The following is a 25,069-nucleotide window of genomic DNA, read 5'->3' on the forward strand; positions in this document are numbered from 1 at the left end:
TGAGTAGATAAACAGCTCTTACCTTCTCTTTCACTCCTTGGGTTGGAATAATCAAACCCATAATTCAGTGGGAATTTTTTTATGGAAGCGGCTCTATTTGGTATAGATTTGTAGAACTGTGTACACCATTTCTTGGATAAATGCAAGCATGTAGAGGATCCCAACAGGTTTCCTTCCATGCTTTGGGACATCTTAGGTAAAACCTGGTGTATCAGTTTCTACCTGGGATATTTCCTTTCACTGTTAATGTAGTGTTTCTGGAAAGTTCTATAAACTAGGGGAAAAAAAAAATAGCCAAAGAAATTAGAAGCTTGGAATGGGAGGTCTGTTGGTTTTCTGCTCTCATAAATTGCCTGCAAAACACACGTGGCCCTTAAAGGGCCGTGTTGGGGGCAGAATTCCCCTGGCAGCGCAGCACCACATGTTTCTGCTAGCCCATGCACTCCACGCAGCTGCACAATGTATCACATAACGCCGACAACGGCGAGCACGCTAGCTTGCCATTCCAGTGGGGCCCCAAAAGCTGTAAATAGCAATAGGCAAGAGATCTCTGAGATGCAGCACTCGCTTGAGCCAACTGCCCAGGGCTTGTACTCAATGCATGACACTTGACAGGCGGCCATGCCTGGCCCAAGGCACTTAGTTTGTCCCAGGTTCTTGCCCTGGTTGCGTACTCTGGTCTTGAGGCCAGAGCCTGGGCGGTAGCCAGCTTGGCTACAAAGTTGCTACGGCTTGGCTGGGGGCTGAGGAAGCGCTGTGGCCCACAGACCGAAGGCCACACTCCTCCTAGGGCGCTGAGAATAATTGAGGCTCCAAATCCTCTTGCTGACAACAAACTGAAAAATCTTTCTGTGGGCAGCTAAGATTTTACTGTTAATCTAGTTAATGTTTTAACAGTCCAAATTCTTTATTTGAGAAAAGCCTTGATTATATAGTCAGGACTGTTGTTGTGCAATCCGCACCTAACCTTCCCAGTACCTACCCCCTTTATGTGGTGGTGTGCTCACCCTACCCATGGAGTCATCCCACCACCGGATGATGTCCTATCCCACGTGATGTCCTGAAGCTCCTGCTGTGTTTCCACCTTGTTTGTCTTTCCCTGTCTCTCGGTAGCCCAGGTAATGCCTACACAGGGATCCAAAACAGACGAGGGCACCTCTCTAGAGCCAGCAGGGCCACCCAGCTGGGGGTGTGTGACCTTGAGTAACTTGCCTGTCAGGTCAGCAGGAGAGCGTGAAGAAGCAATGTTGAGCACTGTGCTGTGACAGTACAAGGGCAGTAATAATAGGGTGTTTTCTCCTGTCTGTCGCTTTGCCTCCATCCTTTCTCAAACACTTCAGGAAGTTACACGTGAATCAGTGCCGTGTTGCCAGTAACAGTTATCTTAGGCAGCCAGTAGTATCTCAAATCTTCAGCCTGAACCGTTGCTGGTGACTGCACGCTGCACAGCGCCATTCAAGAGGTTCAAAGAGTAGAAATGGCAAATGGTAGTGACTTGGACTTGCAGCTTTGAAGAGGACTTGCCCCAGTATTGGTGGGCAGCAGCAAAGAATACTGCAAAGAGGAAATCCTATATAGCCACCATCCGCGCTGTACACGGTAGAGAGCGCAGTTCTCTCTCTAGATGCTCCTGTTCACATCCAAGTGGGCAGGAGGTGGGTGGAATGCAGCTGAGAGCTGTCAGAGCCTTGGCTCTGCTCCCCTGAGCTTCTTGCAAGAGTAACTGGCCAGGTATGAGACAGGAGATAAGTTAATTTACACCTCTCCAGTGCTATGGGAACATACCTTCTGTTGTGAAGCAAGAGGAGGAGGAGCGGTGCTGTGCTTGTCGGGGCTTCTGGCAGGCAGGACGGGAGCCAAGGGCAGGTTAGGTTAGATGCTGGCCCAAAAGGCACTACCTAGACATGTGCATCGTTTGTTTTCCCAAAGCTGATGAGAATATATAATTATAGTTCAGTCATTCACTGTTCAGTTATCTGACAAGTTTCTGTTTTATGAAAAAGTATGTTCACAGATTTAAAAAAAACCCAAAAACCAACTTGGGAAAACTATGGCATTTTACATATAAAACTGTTTTATTTTGTGTGAAATTTAACTGAAATGATCTTAATGACTTATGTAAGGTGAAATATTGGGTTTTCCTTTTTCTTTCTCTTTTAGCCCTGGTCTCACACAGGCATATTAATGATTATTTGTCAAAATCACACTGTTTGCTTACAAGGTACGAAGGCTTTTTAGACACTATAATGACAGCTTTTGATTCACTTGATAATATTTAGAATAAGCCATAAAAGCCAATCTCCGAACAAACAGACCGCTTTTATTGGCTTTTAGTGCTATTACTGCTATCATAAGTGGTAAATTGGCCTAATGCAAGTAATACTGCTGTGTCATACTGTAAAAACTGCTGCTTAGTTTTATATTTTATTTATTTTTCATGAAAAATTTTGAAGGCATGGAGACTGTCCTATCCTTCTACAACCGTTGGTGATTGCCTCTGAGTGAGAACTGGGGAAGCTTCTCCTGCTGTTTGGACTTTCCTCGCTTAGTGATTCCCATCTCTGATGGGACAGGGCCGATCACCAGGTTACGGACCAAGAGTGTGAATCAAGGGAATATCTACCTGAAGCCCATAGGCTATTTATTTAAATCATAAGTAAACTAGAAAAAAAATGAAATCATTGCTTAACTTTAAGCTGAAATGGACGTAATTCAAATACTTTATGCTAGATTTTTTATATGTCTTGTTTTGTAATAATAGCAGCATTTTAAAAATATTGAACATTTAAAATAGCTAAAGACGACAATACATTTGGTCACAATTTCGTCTAACCAGAATGACTACCAGGTGCCATAATTGCTTTTTCCTATGGTCCTTTTGGCTTTCTTCTCCTGCCTCTCACCATCTGTTCTACTGTTTTTGCCCACTCCTGGAACATAAGCATGGACTTCAGAGATTTTAAATTCCAGTAACACAAAACTTGTCTTTTGCTTTTAACCAGGAAAAATAAAAGTTTATCATAGAATTTTATTCATTTTTACAATAGTTATATACAAGGGAAATTGTTTAGAAGAAGCAAAGTGAAGAGGCTTACATTTACCTAAAGAGTCTCCATTCTTTTATCTTCCCCTTTGCCTACATACTATCAAACTGGGACCTCTTCAGTCAGGAATATTGACTGATTTGTCATCCATGATGTAAGTTTAGGACCAGCAGTCAATCTTAAAGCCACTAAATTTCACCTTGGTCTGTGTCAAGTTGAGAACTATTATACGTGTAGTAGCATGGACTGCCCAGCATATTTGGATTCTGTTAACCAACAAGCGAGAAGCTGTGATTTAGCTTAGTATTGACTACTCTGGTATTCAATGAGTGTGCAGAGCAAGGGCAGCTCACGTGGTGGAAGGCTGGAAGAACAGCGTCTGATAGAATTGTGTTACACGAAGCAGTCCTACAAAATTGTAATTAGCTGAGGATGCGCTCTGTTTTTCTAAGACTCCTCTCAACTTATTTCTAAGGTCTCTGTAGTAAGAGTGAGTGTCACGCAGAGAACCAGCATGAAGCGTGGGTTAACAGCGTGAAGTTAACCTCTTAGACCCCTTTTTCTGACTGTCAACGCACGGAAGTCAGAAAACCTAGGAAGGCTGGAGATAGGGAATACCATTCTGAATTTAGCTTTAGTGATACATAATAAGAACATGTGGTTGGGGCTGCTTTATCTGAGAACCAACAGTGAGGCAACAAAGATGACAAATAATTCTTGTTTGGGGGGACAAAAAAAGTGTAGTGTGTTAAGTTTAGCTAAAACTGAATATTCCAAAACCAAATATAACTTCATTATGGTATACTGTGTGGCCATTAAAAAATTAGTGTAATGACAGAGAAAAGCCTGTCTGAGTAATAATCACTAATTTTACTGAACGCATGCTTGAAATAATTATTTACTTTTAATGCGCTGAGGGAACAGGAAGAATCACATTCCAACTTTAATTTTGGCATCCAAATATTTGTGGATATGTGCTAGCATTTTGGCACATATTGGGTGTCATGGGCATATAAAAAAAAATCCAATTTGGTGTTAAAAGGGTTTAACCCCTTTTTAAGATAACTTTTTTTTGTGAAGATCACACAGCAGAAAACTCTGTAAATCTGATGTCTGATGAGCTTACTTCAGTAGGAAGATACTGATTTGACCTGTATTTTACTCTGAAGAACTCAAGTGATCTTATTTACCCAAAATCTACACCTCTGCCTTTAAATTACAGGTGCAGTGATATAGCAAAATACTGTTCCTATCTGCATCTTTGCTGCTGCAATAGCATTTTTCTTTCTTTTGAAATGGCACGTAGGCATATTTCAGCAAGAGGAACATCATTTGTCAGTAATCAGTTCTCACATGTCTCAACACTCTCATGGCAATGTTTGTGCTTTTCTGCGGAGCACAACAATGAGCGGTGCCTCTACTTCTGCAGCCTGCTGACATATTCAGGAAGAAGTTTTCCTTCCTGCACATATTTCTGCACTATGTATATTCATTTATACGTGAGAGAAGAAAACATTATCATGTTTAACTGCTGCAATCATAAGCACATTAAGTAGACAGATAATAAACAATCCATCTGAATTTCTGATTAAGTTAATTGTGTTTTTCTAATGTGTTTATTCAGATTAAAGACTGAAATTAGAATGAGACTATATAATCAGGAGACCCTAAAAGAATGTTTGACTCTTTTAAAATAAAAAATAATTTAGTTTAGGGGGATAACAAAGATCTCTGTATCACTTAAATATGGCTTACGTGGTAAAAAGGCCTTGTGCAGTTCTCTTCAAAGAGATGAATCTCAGTTGTAGTATGAGCTATAAAGAAACTCAGCTGACACTGAGGGCTTTGGCATCTAATTTTTGCATATGCCCTTCTGTCCAGCGGGCACCAGAGTCCCAGATTCAACCTTCTGTGCAGCTCATGCAGAGGATCAGGTAACTGGGAGAAATAAACTGATGGGAGAGGTGAGGAAACAAGAGGAATTAAAGTAGGAAAACTACTGGAAGGAATGGGGAGAAGGACCACCCCAATGTAATTACAGCTGTTCCACTTGCATTGGGCACCTCTGCCAGCCACGGCTCCTGACACAGAGCTGGAGGAGATGCTCTAATCCCTTCCCAGCTATGTGAGTGAGATCCCTGCTGGTGAGAGCAGCTAGTGGATCAGGCATGGCCAAGGCTGAAATCCATGTCTGCCTGCTCTCAGCAGTGTGTTGAGGTCGCCTGTCAAAGGTTTTCCACATTTTCCTGGATAGCTGAGTACTCTCTCTAGCAGGGACTAGAGCTAATCTCCTGCCCTTCATGCAGATGTCCTACCTGATGGGCTATGGTGTCCTTTCCTCTCTTAAGGCAATGAGCCTTAAGTAGTCCATCCGGACACAGACACTGGGGAATCTCCATACTGCGTATGTGTGATACCGCATAGAGTACCTGATAGCCGGGGACAAGAGTTTTCTTCTGCAAGGCGTGAATTTGAGTCCTCTCATACAACCATGTGCTCTCAGCCCAGATCTGAAGTCCCAGAACTACTCACTAATCACTGAGCTGTTCTGATAAAGGGGTTTATATCCAGTATTGTATTATTGGATGTTTAGAGCGGTCACTCTTAATGTCTAAGTATCTTTCATTTGGATTTAGTTCTAAATACTTATTTAAAAAATAGATGGAAAAATAATTCCTTTGAACCTCAGTGAACAATGGATATTAAAACTAATTTCAATTCTGTTCTTTCTCTAAACTTTTCCTGTAATATCCTTCCTAAGCAATAGATAACCAGCATGCCCAGGATTAAGGCCATCTACTGCATTTTGTTTGGAGTACTTAGAAGCAGTTGTATTTTGGAGAATGATTGCAAATCCTCAATGAGGACGGATGCCTATTTTTTTCATAATCTAATTATCTTTAATCTAAATATTTCATTGAACCCCTACAACACTAAGGATTTTGTTATACCTCTACACGACTGTCAGTCTGGCTCTACGTATCAGTGAATAATCTCACAGGCCTATAAAACACCTTCTGAAAACTGGCACTGACCTGCTTACATCCACGATTATCCTGCCTTCGAGCTCAGGGTAAAAGTAAATCAGGTCTGCGTAGAGGTTGTTTTGATGGGATTTCTATCAAGGAATTAAGTTCTATAAATGCACTAAATGCTCATTAATAGGTTTGAAATGTCTGTTTTTCATAGCTTTTAAACATCTAATACCCAATTATATTCAAGGTCTTACTGTCTCCCTCCAGAAGAAACTGGTAATAACCCTGAGGATGTTTGCACTACTATTCCAGATTAGAAGGAATACAAGTAATTAAATTTTTGAGCTTTCAGAAGTGTAAGGTAAAGTTGACCAAAGAAACTGATAGTGGGCTCCACTTCCACTTTGAAGGAAGAAAACCATTCTGTGAAGACGATACAGGTATTGGAATCTAAGGCCAACAACATCCGTAATAGGGAGCAGATGTACAATCAAACACTAAAAATTATCGAGGTTTCTGAGGTTACTTGCTGCTTTTATTAGTCCTGAATTTTCTTTATCATCTAGATTACTTAATTCTGTTTAGTAGAGGCATCTTTCTGGCTTGTGTTGCTGTAGAGGAGACCAATTTGGCATTTCACCCTTCCCTCCATGAGATAAAGTGGTAAAAATGAGACATGCTTCTTCATTCCTCCTGCCTCGTTGATGCCATGAGATGATTACAGGTATCCATCTTAAACATACTGGGACAAATGAAATCTTTTGCAAGCCAATACAGCTCCATTGCTTTAACAGAATTATTCATTGCTTTGACACTGACCCTTAGGCTAAGATTTTCCGTGCACCGCAGTTTGCCATTGTGGTGGGTTGACCCTGGCTGGATGCCAGACGCCCACCAAAGCTGCCCTATCACTCAACTGGACAGGGGAGAGAAAATACAACAAAAGTCTCAAGATAAGGACAGGGAGATATCATTCACCAATTACTGTCATGGGTAAGCCAGATTTGACTTGGGGAAAACGGATTTAATTTATTACTAATCAAATCAGAGTAGGATAATGAGAACTACAACAAAATCTTATAACACCTTCACCTCAGTCCTCCTTTCTTTCTGGGCTCAACTCCACTGCCGATTTCACTACCTCCTTCTCCCTCTGCAGTGCAGGGAGATGGGGAATAGGGGTTGTGGTCAGTTCATCACACATTATTTCTGCTGCTCCTTCCTCCTCAGCAAGAGGACTCCTCACACTCTTCCTTTGCTCCAGTGTGGTGTCCCTCCCATGGGAGACAGTCCTCCACGAACTTCTGCAATGTGAGTCCATCCCATGGGCTGCAGTTCTTCATGAACTGATCCAGCAAGGGTTCCTTCCGCAGGGTGCAGTCCTTCAGGAATAGACTGCTCCAGCGTGACCCCACAGGGTCACAAGTCCTGACAGCAAACTTGCTCCAATGTGGGCTCCGCTCCACGGGACCACAGGTCCTGCCAGGAGTCTGCCCCAGTGTGGGCTCTCCACAGGGCCACAGCCTCCTTCAGGCATCCACCTCTTCTGGTGTGGGGTCCTCCGTGGGCTGCAGGTGGATATCTGCTCCACCGTTAACCTTCATGGGCTACAAGGGGATAATCTGTCTCACCATGGGCTGCAGGGGAATCTGTGCTCCAGCAGCTGGAGCACCTCCTCCCCCTCCTTCACTGACCTTGGTGTCTGCAGAGATGTTGCTCGTACATATTCTCACTCCTCTCTCTTGCTGCAATTGTGCAGGGTTGGGGGTTTTTTCCCTTTAAGTATGTTGTCCCAGAGGTGCTGCCACCATTGCTGATGGGCTCAGCCTTGGCCAGCAGCGGGTCCATCTTGGGGCTGGCTGGCATTGGCACTGTTAGACGTGAGGGAAGGCTTCTAGCAGCTTCTCACAGAAGCTGCCCCTGTAACTCCCCCCTGCTACCAAAACCTTGCCATGCAAACCCGGTGCAGTGATCTTAAGTAGGAAGCGCTATGGGAGGCCCTTGGACATGTGGATTCTGCTTTAACATGTATGGTGCTGAGAAATTCAACAACTAATGAGTGCCTATATTGTTATTCCATGTTTTGCTCTACTGACAACTGAGGACAAAATCCTGAATATTTTGCCTAAGTACAGCAAAGAACAGAATTGCTCTGGAAAACTTCCAGGGGGTGAATGAAACAACATCTTCAGGTCTTCCCCAGCATTGGCAGTTAAATGAAATAGACTTTGCCTTTGTGGAACAAATTTACTTAAGGCAATAAAACCTAAATAAACCTTCACTTACATTTTTAGAGTCAATATCCAGCATAGGAGTGTGACTTTAAACTTAACCCTACCACCCAGAGAAGTATCACTGTCTTTTACTGTATGTTCATTCCCCTTTTGTGGCAGTACTCAAAGTCTTACATCTCCAAGGACCCGCCAGTTCAAAGATCAAGGACCACTCAGTTTATAAAACTATAATTAGGAGTGGTGAGCTGGGACCATTGCAGATTTCATATACTCCCTCTCCATTGGAAGAGAGTCTTTAAATCTGCTGTTTTACAACTTAAAGGAAGGGTTGTCTTGATTAATTCGTTTGGTCATAGTCCTGAAGCTGACAAGGCATCTTCCAGGAATTTAAGCCCCCTGGGATCCTTGTCATCAGTTTTTAAATGTGCTTTTTTTTTTGTGTCTGTGTGGTGTTCTTATCTGGAAACAGTCTGCTTGGATTACAGCATTCATCTTATAAGCATTTGGCATTTTCTGTTACATGAAACTGAGAGGTATTTCTTTGCTATCAGTCTTCTATAAAGCTTTTCAATCCAATGACTTAATTCAGGCTGGAAGAAGAGAGTGAAAAAAGCTTCTGGACCCAAGTCAGGAAAATTCAGGAAACAAGTGTCCAAGCGTGTATGTAAAATTGCATTCACCGACTTCTGAGTTTTTAGAAAGAAAGAAATTCTAAAAATGTTATTTAGCTCCCCAAACACAAGGATATATATCAGATCAGAACACTCCGCTGAGAATAATCTCCCTGAAACCAAAGTATAAGCCTTGTAATGATTACTCCAGATCCTGCAAACCAGGTAAAAAGCTGGAAGGTTATGAAAGAACTGGGAAATTCCCTGAGTGTCTCCAGGACAACTCTCCTTCTGCGAAATCAGGCTCATGGTGGTGTGTCCTCCCTGCTTTATCACTTCTTGTAAAGTCTCTTAAAGCCGCTGGGTAACCAGGGAGGGGAAAAGGTGTTTCTGAGTGCTGCGATAAGGGAAAGTTTTTCTATTATGCCCAGGAATATGACCCCGGGACCAGGCTGTGTGATGTTTTGGTGTGGTGCAGTTAGGAATAGTCTGCTCCTGTACTGGATTCCTGGGATGTACCACGAAGAACTGTGGCACAATCTCACCCAGTGGGATTACTTCTGGAATAAAGTCTTATTTGAGTAATGTGAATAATGTCACTGCAGCCAGGTCTATGATATGAGTAAATCTCCCTTTTCATATGAACTATAGTCCTTGGAGGGGTGAAATATAATCCTGAACAGAGGCTCTATTTACCACTTAAGCCCTATTTTATGGTTTAAGTGCTGACCTTGTCCTGACCCTCAGTACAGGGCTGAATTTCACCCTACAGCGAAAATCTGCTGGCTAGAGCAGCCGATTAAAGAAATTGGGGCTAGACTTTTTACTATTTGCAAGACAATGAAAACAGCCTTATTTTAGACAAAAATGTTCCTGATTTATGAGAATTTTAGCGCAGAAAGGGGCTATTTTGGAGAAAGTCTTGAGATTAGCATTTCAGTTATATTTTTGGCAGGAGAGCAAGGAAGCCATTTCATTAACTTTTCACTGGAAGTTATATATGGAGGGCATTTGTGTACACAGCTGGGCAGCATAAAACAGGAGGGCTTTGTGTGAAAATATCCTGAAATGAAATTTCATTTCTCTCCAACTTGGATCTGCGTTCCTGGGCTGCTGTGGCCAGTTTGGGATGAAACCGGTGGAGGGCAGTATTAGGCCCTCACACGTTTTCCCTTGCGTTTGCGATGGATGCAGAAATAGTGAACAGACCGCTGCTGGCCCCTGTGCAAGATCAGTGTCACCTTTTACAGCTTTATGTCAGTCAGATAAGCTCCTGCCTGCTCCCACGTATCCATATGGCTGTAATCATCAAGTGATACCAAGAGATTAAATGTTTGTAAGGAACTCCAAAAGCCACATGCTGAGGCTGGTGTGAATTTAGCTCTGCTTTGACCTCCCTTCCCACCAGATGGCTGCTAATGTGGCACTAAATCACCACCACAGTAGAAAGAGCCCTGGTCCATGTGGAAGAGGCAGCTCTGTGGTCGTGGCTGTGCTGTGCAAGGTGGGAGCATCCCTGAGTCAGCCTCTGGGAGTGTTTCTCATCCTTGGGTATGTATTTCTAAAGGCACGTCTTCCATAGCTTTCCAGATTTCCTCTAAAACCTGCGCTTGATTAGGAGCCCACAGAGATGTTTCTTTCTTGGGGTGTGATCGTCTGCTTGTTGAACATCTTGTGGGTGCATGAAACAGACGGGCATGCAGGCCCGTGCAGAGGACACTTCTTCAATACTACCTCCAAGTTACGTTGGTCGTTCTTTACTTATACATGCATATTCATATTTTAAACACTTTGTCATTTTGTGCGTGCCAGGGCAAAATGTCTATAAGTGGGGATAATGCGTGTGCTGAGGATTCCTACTTTAGTTTTTCAGGGCAGAAATGTAGGTAACTGCAGATACTTCTTTGCAAATAAGCCCATGTTTCACTCTGCCCCGATGTCTTGTAGGTGTTGGCATGGGGAACTCTCCATCTTCATCCAAAACTGCCTTCCACCTCCAAAAATGAGCTCTTCTCTGTGGGAATAGGCAAGCAGGGATAACTGCCTCTACTCCTACAGAAAATAGGAGTCATTGTCTGGTTTTAGTCTTATGTCCCAGGATTTCCTGGGTAGGTTCTCACCAGTTGCTAAGATCAGACAAGCAGAAAAAGAGGCCCACAACTGCCTTTTCTCAGTGCTCATTTGTACCGACTCTGGTTGATTTGCACGTGATGGTCTGATGCATACCCTCCAAACACAGGTTTTCTCATCTGTTGTGTGATCTTTAGAAATAATAGTCCTGAGGAACCTGCCATACTATCAGAAAAGATTGCTGGTATAAATTCTTCACCCTGAGGCATCTTGGGATAGGACTGTGATCATTTCACCATCCTCATTTGCACTCTCAACCCAGGGAGTCTCCCATGTTGTCCACATTCACACTTAAGTGCTCGGTACCTTAGGGAGGTACAGAGATGTTTTAGGACTTTCTAAAGTCTAGCAAGCCTAGAGCACGCATTTGCCGGTCTGCTTCCCTGTTTACATTTGTATTATTATTTTATTACATCTCTACGATCTGCTAGGTGCTGGGGAGGACCTCAGGCCCTTCACCAAAAAAAGGCTTGTAGGGGAAGCAAGAAATAAAAGGAGAGGGCAAATGTGCCAATGTCCACTTTAAAAATACAGTCTAGGGCCGTGATCATGTAGATGTTTCTCTCCAAGACTGTGCTGGCTTGTGCAGCATTATTTTTTTCCATGTCATCTTTGATTCCCGTCAGTCTTCTGGCGCACTCGTGGCAGGGGTGCAGGAGCACAGCAGTGGGTGCAAATGACTTACTGAGGGGTAGAGGCGTGTGTAGGACCATTTATGCTCTCCCTGCTGATACAATAAGATACAATCCTGTACGCATAACCTAATGTTTTTCTGTAATACTTTTCACGAGGCTGGTTTGGTTTCTCTTTTGCTTTGTGGAAGAAGTTTTTCCTCAGAATGAGGCTTTGATTATTTTTGCTTTTAGAAGCTTAAAGACAGAAGCCAAAATTTCTTCTTCCAAAACAAGTGGACGATAAATAACTGACATCCAGATTAAAGTCCTCCTCTACCCTTCCCTGATTAAATAGCTTCTAATGCTGAAAGTCAACAAAAAAGTAATTGGTACCTTATTTTGATGTCAACCCACTGCACTACCGGTCCACAAGTTATTACTTTGCAAAGCATTAGGAAAAAAAAGAAGTCTAGGAAAGATACTAAAGCCATAGCTTAGTCTATATTTTTTGTTTATTTCTGATACTATGTGGTTCATGATTGTTTCTTTTAGAAGGAACAAATAATCAATACAAAACCATGAATAAAAATAACTTTTCTTTAAAACTGGATGCTAAAAGAACATATAGTCTTCTTACTGTGCCTGATGGAAACAGTACGAGTCTGTTCTCCACAATTCATTGTTTATTGGAATGCCTGAAATCTATACATGAGGTATTTTTAAAACATTTAAACATAGAACTTAAGCTTCTGCTCCAGACAATTTGGTTCACCATATTTTAAAAACCCACTGTGTGCTACAGAAGTGCTTAAAGCAAAGAAACATTAACAAAATTTTTAAAAAGCAAACTTCAATATAAGATAATGTCCACATTCTTATCTCAAGGAAAATTTCCTTTCCTTATGAGACACGTTTCAGCTATTTATTGACTCAGCTTCTGTACAAGACCTTCAAGGCCCAATTCTACTCTATGGCAGTTCAGAGAGAAGAGGATAGACACTGATAGACAGTGTTTGGCTCTTTCTGAGAGAGGTCAGCTCTTCCAAGTACAAAACAGTCAAAACGTTACTAATGATACAGAAACTCTGGATGGTGTCTCTCCTTAGGAAGTGGAAAACATTGTGGATTAGCATCACTGAAGTCAAATGAACTCAGGAAGGTACAGGTGTGAGAGATGCCACCTGGCTACTGGAGTAGGTCTGGACCAGAGGATAAATAGCCGTATGGGACTCTGAGGGCCCGTGCCATCGGTCTTGTCCTGCTCAGAGGCACGGACCGGTTAAAGTCCCCCGTACCTTTTGTAAAGTTGCAAATCTCTTGTGCACTACTCTATTCTGACGGAATGCCTACGCGGTTTGGTTACCTGTTAGCTGTTGACAAACTGAAGTGCAATGCTGTCTGGTAGGATCAGACCCAGCTCTCGCTCAGCTCTCTCGCTCTCTGATGCTCAAACTGCAAATCTTCTGCTTGCAGAGTTTTTACTGAAGTTAGCTGCTGCTTTGCAAGCAGAGGGGTTTGGGTGACCGGCCAAACAGAGCCTGCATGTTGGTTAGTCAGCTCTGCTCGAGAGTGCTGTTTTCGTTCTTCAGAAATGCTGCATAAACCATGAGGACTGCGAGGCAGAGGCATTAATTTAGGCCTACTTCATTGCAGCCCCTCTTGCAGCTAAACGATCTAACCTACAATTAACTACATGAGCTTAAAATAGTGATGCACACTTTACAGATGACATAATAGTGGCTATAAATGAGCCTTTTCCTCAATACCGCCATAGTTAATATTTTCAAAATATGAGATCACTTGTTGAGTCTTCCCCAAATACTTTTGTTAGGATTAGAATGTAACTGTTCTCATTAAAAAAAACCATAATTTGCACCTAACCACAGATATTTAATTTGTATCACATGCATCTTTAAAGTGTCTGCTTTGAGACTTTATTTAGATTCACATTCTTGTGTGTGTATGAAATAAAATAAAGTAACTCCACTATGACCAACAAACATACATAAAGATGTAATAAGCTATGTACTAACTTGGCAAATCGATTTTTCCAGCAAGAAAATTATCCTAAGAGCCTTTGTCCTTTATGCGTACAGGCATGTGCGATAAGAAAATCGTTACAATCGTATGTCTGTCTTCTAAATAGCTTAACTAATAGAAAGTACTATTTGAAATACCAGTATCTGACACAAATTATTTACTTAACACCTGCCATTTTTCAGCCTTTAAAACTGGAAAGGTCTCCTATACTTATTTTTTATAACTTCTCTGTTTCTGAGAGTTTATAATTCATAAAGCGCTGCTGGACCGATGCTACTTTATTCTAAGATAACACACTGCCAAATCCAAAGATTCAGGGCTGATCTTTACTCCTGTTTGTGAAAACCAAACAAATATTAATCTGATTCAGCAATAGCTTGAGTTAATAGAAACTCTTCATCAGAACTAAGATGATGGTCCATACTTGTTAATGGCTTATAGTTCGTGTCAAATAAAACTTCCCCAGGAATGCAAGGATATTAGAAAAAAAAAAGAGCTTTCAGTTTACTTTAAAATTTGGTAATCTAGGCCTTTCTGTAAGCAAATGTACATGCACTTTTTGTAGAAGTCAAGCTATGGAATTCATGTGGTAGAAATTCCTGGCCATATTTAAGCCTGTAAAGTATTCTTATGCCTTTTTCTTCAAAAAATAATTGTCAATAAATGAGAAATATCTCTGAACACAAACCAGTAACTAATAACTCAGCAATGGAACTCACCTTTCTTCAGCCAAGAAATATTTTGCTTGTCATGCTCAAAACTTTCTGCTGGTTTGATTTTTACCTTGTCTGTCTCGGCTTCTGACATCTGCGGGGAGGAAAAGAATTTTGGGATGTCAAGTTCTTTTAAAGAAAGTTTCTGACAAAGAAATATGTTCTCTGTTTAGGTTCCTGTTATAATAAATTGTGATTACTTATACAGACACATTTTTTTTCTGCAGATTATTGATACTAGGTAATACCTCAGTCGTTAAATTTATGTTCTGTTCCTAAATGCTTTATCAATATTACATAGTTGCTGTTTGTAGATGGATTCTTTTGTAATGTAACTATAAATTACATTATGAAACGGATGAGTGATATGCTCATAGCGTGCTGGTAATAGACGTACGTACAACACACAGAATAGACACGGTCGGGCTAAAAAGGAGGCATCCAGTCTGCCTGTTTATCGTGGTTCAAAGTTGCTGTAGCGCCTGCTGTCAGAGAGGTATAATTATGTAAACAATGATAAATATTTATAGAGGCAACATGAACAAAGTGTGTTAAAAAAAATATAAAATCTTTAATGCCACTTGCAACAATTTATTTGCTGTAATGCGAAGAATCACATGCAAGTTACAGTACCTGAGGGTATTACGTATACGGTAGCTATCAGCCCGTACGCTGTGGTTTACTTCCATTGCCTGCTAGGAATCAGATTAGGCTGTCCAGGCTTCTTGTAACTGCTTTCTATTTTCACTGAATCCAGTTAGCTAAAGCATTTCTCTATTTTTACCTGTATCTTTCCAACCGGGGGTGAAAGCAGCAGGGTTCAGACGCCAAGGAGGAGTGCTTTCGGCCGAATCCCTCGCTGTGTGTTGATGTCCAGCATTCCCATACACTGACAAAACCGAAAGGATGAGCAGTGCACTCTCTGCCTGCCTGCTGTGTGGTGCTACATTTGTCTTGCTGCCAGAATCAGCCAACTTATTGCTGAGGGTTGTTTTTTTTTTTTTTTTTCCCCCTTTTTGTTTGCATGCACTTCTAGAGCTGGGTAGGGAAGGAGGGGGGTAATCAGCACCCCAGCACTAGTAGAGTGATAAAAAAATATATCAAAAGCTTTAAAAAAAGAAAAAAAAAAAGAAGAAAAATTGGTTTGGAAAGGTTATTATTGCAGTTCATAACCCAGTGAATCTGCAAAAGGAGGAAGAAAATAAAAAGGGAACCAGGAAATTAATAGTGACAAATCAGATAAACGTGTCAATGTTTTGGCTGAATGTAGGTTAAAATACTGAAGGACGTAGAAATTAGACTCTAAAGGTCTATTTACAGCTGCTACTTTGGCAAAGAAAAGGTCTAGTCCCGTGGTGAGCTGAGTGCTGTGACTCTCCCGAGCTCAGGAGGGTGAAATCCGTCCTCACGGGGGAGGGCAGGTCTGCAGGGATGAACAGTTGTCACCTCCATTGCAACAGGGCTGAATGGTCTCTAGTGGGGACAGCCCTTGTGCTGGGTGGGCATGATGGTCAGCAGCACAGAGGGCAGGGTGACAGTCTGAACTGACCCCTACCTTGAAGGCACTAAAAATTTAAGGTTTTTAGTTGGTTTTAAAAAGTCTCTTGCCATAGTTACCAGGAATATTGCTCTAAGATTAGCAGGAGTATAGCCAAGACCAAAGAAAGCAAGATTTTAGGGTGCTTAGGTGTCGCATCTTCCTTCTTCTACAGGACAAAAAGAAAGTGTCACTCTGCATCCCAGCACTGAATTTTGAAAGTGTTGGCTGCAGAGCACATGCAGAATTACTCAGTTATCTTACCTTTTAAGCAATATTTACAAAATTTCAAGCAGCATTTGTCACCAGATACTATAATCCAAGATCCCCGTGCTTAAGTGTGGCCAATAAATAATAACATATTCCCTTTGTTATGACAATTATCTTCCTCTACTCTCCCATCACATGTCATTCTTACAAGAAAAAAAATGTTTTCTTTCTTTTTTTAAATCTCTTGTGCCAACATGACTGAGATTCTTCTACCATCTTTAGCTATTTGTGAATCGCATGGTAAGTGCCTACTTACATCTCCAAATTGCAATGATTAGTCTTGCATGGTTTGAAAACCTATTTTAAGCAGGGTACTTTGGGAATAATTGCAACCACAGGGGGGAAACATCAAGGGCTAATATTTTAAGATCTTTGTTCCATTCCCCTTGGATGCGGCTTTGAGAATCATGTATTTTCAATTGCAGTTCCCTTCTTTCTCCCAGAAACACTTACCTATTTTTCCCATGTTATTGCACCTGCAATGCTTTAAATTTATCAGTGGTGCTGATTCTTCAGCTGGCTTTGTCAGGGCAAGCTATAGAGCTCCTGGTTGGGTCCTCATAAAATCAGCTGGGCTCCACATACACCAGCCTAGACCTATCTGATTGCAACGTGGACCTGGTGCTACTGTGCGCTTCAGAGGCACTGTTTAAAGTGAAGATATGGGTTGTTTCCAAAACAAACTAGAGAGAAAATTCTTTCTCTCTAGTTCATTCAGCACCCCTTCCCTGCTTTTCTAGAGATTTTGTCAAAATCCTCATGTCTCGCAAAGAAAGTGAAACAGACAAGAAAAACCCCTCCAAAACCACAGCCCTGGAAGCCGCTGTCACTTGAAATTATGGCCCCTGAAGTCTGGTCCTTAAGGGTCTTTTTTTTCCGAGCAGGAGCTAGCAGTGAGTCCAGCCTCGGCCCCCAGGGGTGCAAGAAACCAGCATCGCTGACAGCCCGTTGCAAAATGCATCCCCCAAGCCGTGACAATACCAGTTTGACAAAACCAAGCAAACACAAAGCTGGCTTTGTATCTGTGCTTCCACGAAGGTAATGCAGGCTTCTGAGACGTTCTGAGATGATCTCTTCATCTGCTGTCCTCAGCTGAGATGCCCTGTAGGACCCCTCTGTGTGTTGGTAGCATGCAAATCTGCAGAAGTTACCTAACCTGAACCTCAGGAAATAGCCCACCAGCAAGTTAAGAAAATATTAAATGAGTTTCCTATTCAGGATATTCTCCATTGCTGACATTCAGTTAATGGTCCTAATGTTTTCAATGCAGGAACACTAAATGTAACCTTTCTTAATCTCGATCAACTCCAGTTTTCTACTGAGACATGCTTCTGTGTGCTATTTTTTGCCTCATTTAATTAAGGTATTTTGGACAAATGCATCAATAATTCTGTTTCCTAATCAATCTTAAAGTAGTTAAAGGAAAGGCAGGCTTGCCATGCATCCTCGGTGATGCCAGCCTTTGCAAACGAGGAAAAAAACATTATGAGAGAAGGTCATTAAAATATTGAGTAAACTTATTTCTATTAAAGCTGTAATTGAATTTTTAAAGCCATGGCCCATTTTAAACACCAAACTTTAGGTTATGGTTTGATAATTCATTTCACTTTTATTTTATAGGTTTTATTTTATAGCTATTAAATAGCTATGGGCCATCACTTGTTAGTTTTCCTTCCAGATTGTGAAATAGGGCATTTATATGGAGGATAAAAAAAAATATAAAATCATAATGCCAAAATAGATGTGATATCAATCGGTTGCCAGATAAATGTACTGTATCAAGCGCTTGTTGAGATTTGAGAGTGTGTTTTTCTGGTCTGCTCAACTGGGAGCGCATTCAAGTCTTTGCAGAGTTGGAGAATAGGAAACTTTAACAAGTTGTAATAAACATCAAAGCAGAGGAAAAAACCTCATTGTTGGTCCTAGCAAGCATAAAAACTGCCAAGGTTTCTTTGCGTGCTTAATGTTAAGTCAGGAGTCCAGAATCAGGTCCTGTCCTGAGACTAAGGGAGGATGTGTAGTCGCAGCCAGGAGAGAGTTTTTGGTAACCTCTATGGGTACAGCATTTACAACACTCTATTTTACTACCTGAAGTGACTTTGTACTTGAGGATATGAACTGTGTGCCCAGAAGTTGAGTTTTCCAGTGTGAATTTTCCACAGCACAGCATTAGATTAAGCAGTTATTTCTTTCTTGCACTATCCAGGTAAAATTTAGCTGCTTGTCCACTGGCAAGTGGCGCTCTGTAGCTTTGGAATACCCTGCACTGCAGTAAATGTGGTTTAAAAAAAAAAAAAAAAGATGTTGAAACTATGCCTTTGCTCCCTTTTGCACCCTGGGGTGATCATTTCCAATAATAAAGTGAGTATAATGTGATGTGCCCTGTCAAAGTCAAGGAATCTCTTCTTGATCATGCATCTGTAGGTAGAATATTAAGTTGTGGGAACACGATATACAGCCAAATTATCCTGGTGATTACATGTAAAATGCATGGTTTTTTAGCCGAACCATCATGTCCTGCGAGTGCTTCAAATGCAAAGCAGCCTGTTTATAGAGACTACCTCAAACTGGCGCTGACAAATGATCTATATGCTGCAGAGGCTCTAAGCAGTACAAAGACAGTAGGATTTTACTCCCCATCACTCTGCCTCATAGACATTCTAGATAATTTTTCAATAACTCCGTGTCCTGCAAGGGGAGACATGGGGCTTTATTTTACTCTTCCACTCTGTGACACTGTAGGTCGGTGAACCTCTGGCAATATGCTTAGACTGGAGGGTGGAATAAAAGCTGGAAAAGGATTGCAAAGGTGGGTTAGCATAGAGGTCACTAATAATGTAGAGGAAGCACAAACCAGTAAGATTAAGAATGTCCCGTATTTCCACTGAACAGTAAAGAAAAGAGAGAGACTGCGTGTTTTTCATCTTCCAAGAGGGCAAGAGGGGAGGTTACTGGGTGTCTGTGCTAAAAGCTATGAAGAGGATGAAGGGCAAGTGTGAAATAAAGTTGGGAGGATGATAGCATGGTGCTGAGGTGGGGAAGGCAGAAAGAACCAGTCTCCAATCCTGGAGCCATGAAAACCCTGTCCAGGCTGGGGAAGGGTCTCTGAAAGCAGCAGTACGCTTTGGCTGCTTTCCCTCCTACTAGCAGCAAACTCTTAGAGGCCCCAATCAAAACCAAGGCCCACAGTTTATAATTGCTTTACAGTAACACGTGAGCTATGTGTGCCTTTGTACAGCCTGGCTTTAAGCAGAAAATCCTCCTGTGCTGTTTAGTGTTTTGTCCATCATGGGCCAAGTTCTCCTTTACCTCTCTGTGTGCTGTCTTTATAGGTGTTTCCGCATTGCCCTGGCACTTTGGTGGGTGTGTTTGGGTGGAAAGTGCCTTAAACCCAAGAGCTTTTAAAAAAAAAAAAAAGATATATAGCGTGTTATGGGACAATTGGCCCATAGGTTTGATGTATTTGGAAAGGTGGGTAAAACAGGTCCCTCTGGGCCAAGGAACACCTTCTGCAGGAGACCTTTCCAGATGAATATTTTAAATCGTCTTGAGTATTACAGCAAAAATTGTGAAAGACTTGATGAGATGGTAAATAAATAGATTGGATGTAATTGCTCCATATCACAGTGTGTACTGGTGTAAGAGGGACAGGAATGTGACCATCGCGTGGAGGGGATGTATCCTTTGGCAGATAGGTGTAACCAACAGTAGTTACAGGGCTTTTGTTGGGGGCATACAGGAGTTTGTGTAACAGGTGTGAAAAATGAAGATTGTATCTTGATTGCAACAGTTCATTACTACTGTCTAGAAACTGTCTGTCTCAGATTATTACAAGGGTCCTAGTTGAATATTTTTACAAGAATTTTTGAAGAATCTCAGGAGACTGTTTACGCCTTGTTTAGCTCAATGCAGGATTGACTTTCTGTGTGTCTCTTTGGCAATACTCAGACAACTTGTTTCTGCAGTCCCACGAAGACATCTAGATACATGGCCTTTCCAGGCGGTTTACTCCAGGGCTTTTCTGTCCTGATAACAAATACAAAACCTTTTCTTGATGACACAAAACTCCTCCTTTGCTTCAGAGTCAATCCATTGCCTCTTGTGCTTTCTGTTCTGCCTGTGCAATGCTGAGTTTCCTGTCCCTTTGCGACAATCCTTTCAGCAGATAAAGGAGAGTTAGCACATTTTCCCTCAGCTTTTTTCCCCACTTACATGTAGATCATACTCCTTAGCCTATGATCATCTTCGTTGGGCTTCATCTTCCTAGTAATTTGGTGTCCAAAAGTGGTCATGTTCTACCTAAGACTCTGCGCAGATGGGATGGAGCAGTGAGGTTACTGGCATGTTTCACAAGTTTTCTTCCTGTTTATACATCCCAGTATGATGTTTGTCTTTTTCAGGACAGCATGAAATTGTTGACTTATGTTTGGTTTATAATCCGTCCTGTTCCCCAGATTCCCAGATTCTGTTCTGCAGCATAGCAATGTAACCATTTTATTTTTTTTTAACACAACTGATTATTCCCACCTAAGCATAGGATTGTGCAGCTGTGCTTCCTGAACTTCATCCCCATTTTCCTCATGCTGTTTCTCTGATTTATGAAGATTGTTTTGAACTGTTGTCCTGTCCTCCAAAGTGCTTGTTAGCCCTGACCTGTTGTGGTTGGGCTGGTAGAAGTTTGCAGAGTTCCTGTGAAATCACTTGCCTCTGCTATACAGGCATTTGGAGTAGGTCAGAAATGAAGATTTACATTTCCCAAACTGCACTTTCATGGATGGCACGTGCGGCCCCGCAGTTTGTTCCCTTGCAGGAATCCGTGAATACCTTTAATCTCTGGCCCCTCGTGGTTTGATGAACTACAGATGCAGCTTCTTGAGTATCAGTTGACTCATCTGTGTGCATAAGTACGTACATGGAACCATTGAGAAATATCACTCACATTTTCAGCAAGTGCAGAATGCATACTGGGATTGCTGACAGCCGGATCACTCTGTTTTTAACATTATTTGCAAGCCAGGTAGGCGCAACAGCGATTTGCTACATCTTCCATCATATGTAAAAAGCCAGTGGCAAGTATTTTTTAATGAAGAGGAATCTGAGCACTTACGGACTCCTTTGTTGACTGGCAAAGCTTGACAGCACCTCCCTAAACAGCTCTATCCCAGACAAGATGTCAGTGAAAGCACTGCACTTTTTAAACAGGGAGAAAACCGACTTAAGTGTTTTCCCTTTGTGCTTTTAAGTAAGCTGCTTCCCAACAGTGGTTGAGATGTGGTAGCCTTCTCGGAGGTGATGAGTACAGATGAGAAGGGGGGGCGTTGTCTAAATTACTCTTATAAGAAAAGGACCAAATTAAATCTCTACCTTATTTTCAGGAAGACGTCAAGGGAACTTGTAGCTGCCTTGAATTCAGCACTACTATTTCTCAGCTAACTGTTACTGAAATGAGTTTCTTGTTGTTTTGCTATGTTTGTTTGCCTTTGTTTAAATCCTTATAAGGACAGACAGAAAGCAGCAGTAGAGAGACAACACCAACTTTGTGAACTCTTATGTAGGGTCTCCCTGGGGTGCAAGAAACCTCAGGTCAAGCTCCTGAATGATCGTGCTAGTTTCTAGCTGGAGTCAAACAGGACTAACAAGGAGAGATTAAGAACTTGTCCTAAAGGAACCAACAGGTTGGTGGTTATGGGAGTTACTTGGGATCTTTCTTGCTAATGCTTCTATGAGATGCTTTGTAAAGGGCTGTGATTTGGACTAGTGAAAGAAGAAAAATAGTGAAGTCTTAAAGTTTTGTGGAAGAGGAAATATGTTTCTTGCCTGAGCACATACAACTGCAGCTGAAGTCAATGTGAGCTCTGGGAGTTCAGCACCCTGAAAATGAGGCCTGATGTCTAAATGAAATTGGACTTCAAAAAGAAAAGTAGTTTTCTGGCCCTTTTGGAGCCAAAACAAAAAAGTATTTATTCTATTTGATCAGCTATTCACAAATGATGCCTTTGTATCTTTAAAATAACTACAAACCAAATTTAAAACTGGAAGCTCTCATCTTTGATGTTATCTGCAGATAAGATAGAGCTTTGAAGCACTAACAGAGACTAATTGGAACAGAATACCAATACAACCGAAAAGTAATGGAAAACACAAGAACTGTTTGGAGCGCTATCACTCTAAACTGGGACCATTTCTTTTCAAATGCTATAGAATTTCAGGAAAAAAGTGTAGTTCTCTGGAGTGTAGATGAAAGAGGAGAATTGTCTGATTCCATGTAGCATGATACTTCAAAAACAATCATAGGGTTTAAAGTTATTTGTATGTATTCATTGTATTTTTGAGTATCAAATTCTTTCAAATGTGTAACAGGTTGGAGCAGGGTAGGGAAGGTGTGTCACAGGTGAAATAGTATCACATTCATATTTTTATTTGAAACAGGCTCTTTTTTCTTTTTTTGTTTTGAAGACAGCATTTCTTTCCATCCTGAGCTTGAAAAGAATTTGTCAAAGTTGCTGGAAGGGAAGGAAAAAAAAAATAGTCGTGCTATATATAGAAAGCATGCAGATGAGAACAGAGCAAAATTATATCTGCAATCAACCCTAGACCTGAACATAGATAATAAATTGTCATCAGTCCTAACGGTATGCAAGTGATACAAAGGAGACTAAAATTTGCCCTGGAGTTTCAACTCATCTCTTGTTTGCCAAGCCTGCTCTGATGCTTTACGAGGTTTGGTTGGGTCATGGTGAGGCAAAAGGGGGAGACGCAAGAGAGGAGTGGAAATGTGCTTTGGAGCTGTTCTGGGGAATGACTTGCCTTGGTGCAAGCTCAGGCAGCGCTTTGGATGTGCTGCTTTGCGCTGAGGTGGGCAACCTCAGACCCTAAGCTAGCATGATCCTTTTCAAATTTGCTGAGGAAGTGGAAGTGAATTACGTCTGTTTGCGTCCTTGCTCCTAGTAGCATCTGAAGGCAGTGTGCTCTCCAGATCTGTCCAAGAAACCCACTTGATATTAAAAGAAAACTATTCAGATTGCTTAGCCAAGTACCCTGATATTAAGCAATGCCAGAACTGAGGTTGCTCAGGCAACCTTATTTCAACTCCCTCATTCATTAACATACTAGGTGATCACATAACTGAAGGTATTAATTTTTAGTTCAGACTGTATCTTGGGTTTAGACAAGGATTTGTGCAAGATGGCTTGTCCTACCATGGGAAGCCCAGGGACGGGGTTTCAGAGAGTTTTTCAAATACTGTGCATGCTTTGCTGAAAACGTGAGGAGCAGGAGGTACATGTCTATTCTGAACAATCTGTCAAATGTGAGTGAAATCTCCTCTGAAGAGAACTGCTCATCTCCCAGCATGGAGACCCTCTGCCTTCTTGGGGCAACACTTCCACCTCCGCTGTCTCACCCTCGCAAGGGTTACCCGGGCAGCCCGGCCTCTGTACCCATGGTCCCACGTACCCCTGTCTTTAGCTGTGGTTCTCACCTTGAGCAGCATCTCTCTGACCTGACAGGTAGCCACTGACTTCTGGGGAGCGGTCAGCTCTTTATCTTGGTTTAGTTGTGAAACACCATCTATCCTTGTCAAAATTGCAATCAAAAACATTGTTGATGTCATTGCCTAAAATGTTTCAAACCACTCACAGTGGCTGTTCTGTTTTCTCAACTGGTTTTCTACCTAAATAGTAATTAGTTCTTGGCTAATCCAATGGTTGACTGTATTTTCAAATATTTCCTAGGTGATAAAACATAACATTAGTGTATCTTTGCAAAGATGTCCTGCTGTGCAGTTTGGACAAAAAGCAGTCTAACACTCTTATTCAACTATGCTTAGTTTTTGTCTTGAAAGCAAAAAATGTCTCTTATCTGTAACACTAAAAAATAGTACAGTATCAGCAGCTTTTGGTTTAATGCCTTTTGCTTTTTCTTCTTGAGAACCTGGAATTTTGCAATCCTGTTAAGTGCTTGTTTTCTCCAATAAATATTCTGCACTGTTGCTATATTTCAGTTGTTAGGTTTCTCAGGGGATAAAGGCAGTAAAGAAAGAAAATGAATAAATAAACAGCTCAAGTCTTGAGTGTCCAAAAATATTGCAGTATCTTGATTTGAATAATCGAAAGTTGAGACACTTATTTGGGTACATTTCATCACATTGAAAGCTTTGCATGCAAATCTAAAGGCTGCCATTCCCTCCAATTCCTTTGAACATTTTCATTGGCGTTCTTTTTCTGTTTTGTCTGCTCCAAGAGAAGGACAAGTCTACATGTTATGTACAAATAAAGTTAACAATTCTTAAATTTAATGTAAAAAAAGATGACCCACAGAATAGAATGGGGGGGAGGATTATCTTCCCAGGTTTTTGCAATGTCTAAGTAAGATCCCTTGAGTTTCTTCTTTTGTTTTACTGCAGGAATATGAGAAACATCTACCTTTGTTTGATGTATATCTCTTTCAGAATATTTTAAGCTACACTTTTCTTAGTCTTACCTGGAAATACTGAAAATAATTAATCTAATTAAAAACAGCTACAAGACCCCTGCTCCCAGTACTTTATTGGGAAGTTGAATTTAGGGGAGGCTTAATGCAGTCATCCCAAACGAGAGCACTTTAGTGGACTACTTCTGTTTCTAATTAAACTCTGCACAAAGCCAAGGGTCAGCAGAGTCTGACTTCTCCCAACATCTGAGAATGCCAGTTGCGTTCATTCAAATTATGTCTTTGTTTCTTTCTGTGTCTGATCACAAAACCAAGGAAAACATCACAGGCAAACTTGAAGAATGAGGGGGAGAGCCTCATTCCTACCATCCAGCCAGGCCTTGGTTCTTCATGCAAGCTGTTCCCCACAGCCTCCCTCTGCCCGATCCTTTATTCCACACGCCCCATTCCCTTTAGTTTGTGCCATGACCT

The 25,069-nt window shown here is 41.5% G+C and overlaps 1 protein-coding gene across 1 annotated transcript in view; it reads right to left on the reverse strand.

Annotated features, from left to right (window-relative positions):
* The window catches only part of MDFIC2 (MyoD family inhibitor domain containing 2), a 47,214-nt gene extending 32,759 nt beyond the window's left edge, over positions 1–14,455 (reverse strand). The window contains exon 1 of the mRNA XM_054216716.1: positions 14,368–14,455. Within this exon, the coding sequence (XP_054072691.1) occupies positions 14,368–14,455 (88 nt within the window). The remainder of the gene's footprint in view (positions 1–14,367) is intronic.
* Between the last annotated feature and the right edge of the window lie 10,614 nt (positions 14,456–25,069).

This window comes from Rissa tridactyla, chromosome 10, assembly GCF_028500815.1.
Source record: "Rissa tridactyla isolate bRisTri1 chromosome 10, bRisTri1.patW.cur.20221130, whole genome shotgun sequence".
In the NCBI taxonomy this organism is placed as follows: Eukaryota; Metazoa; Chordata; class Aves; order Charadriiformes; family Laridae; genus Rissa; species Rissa tridactyla.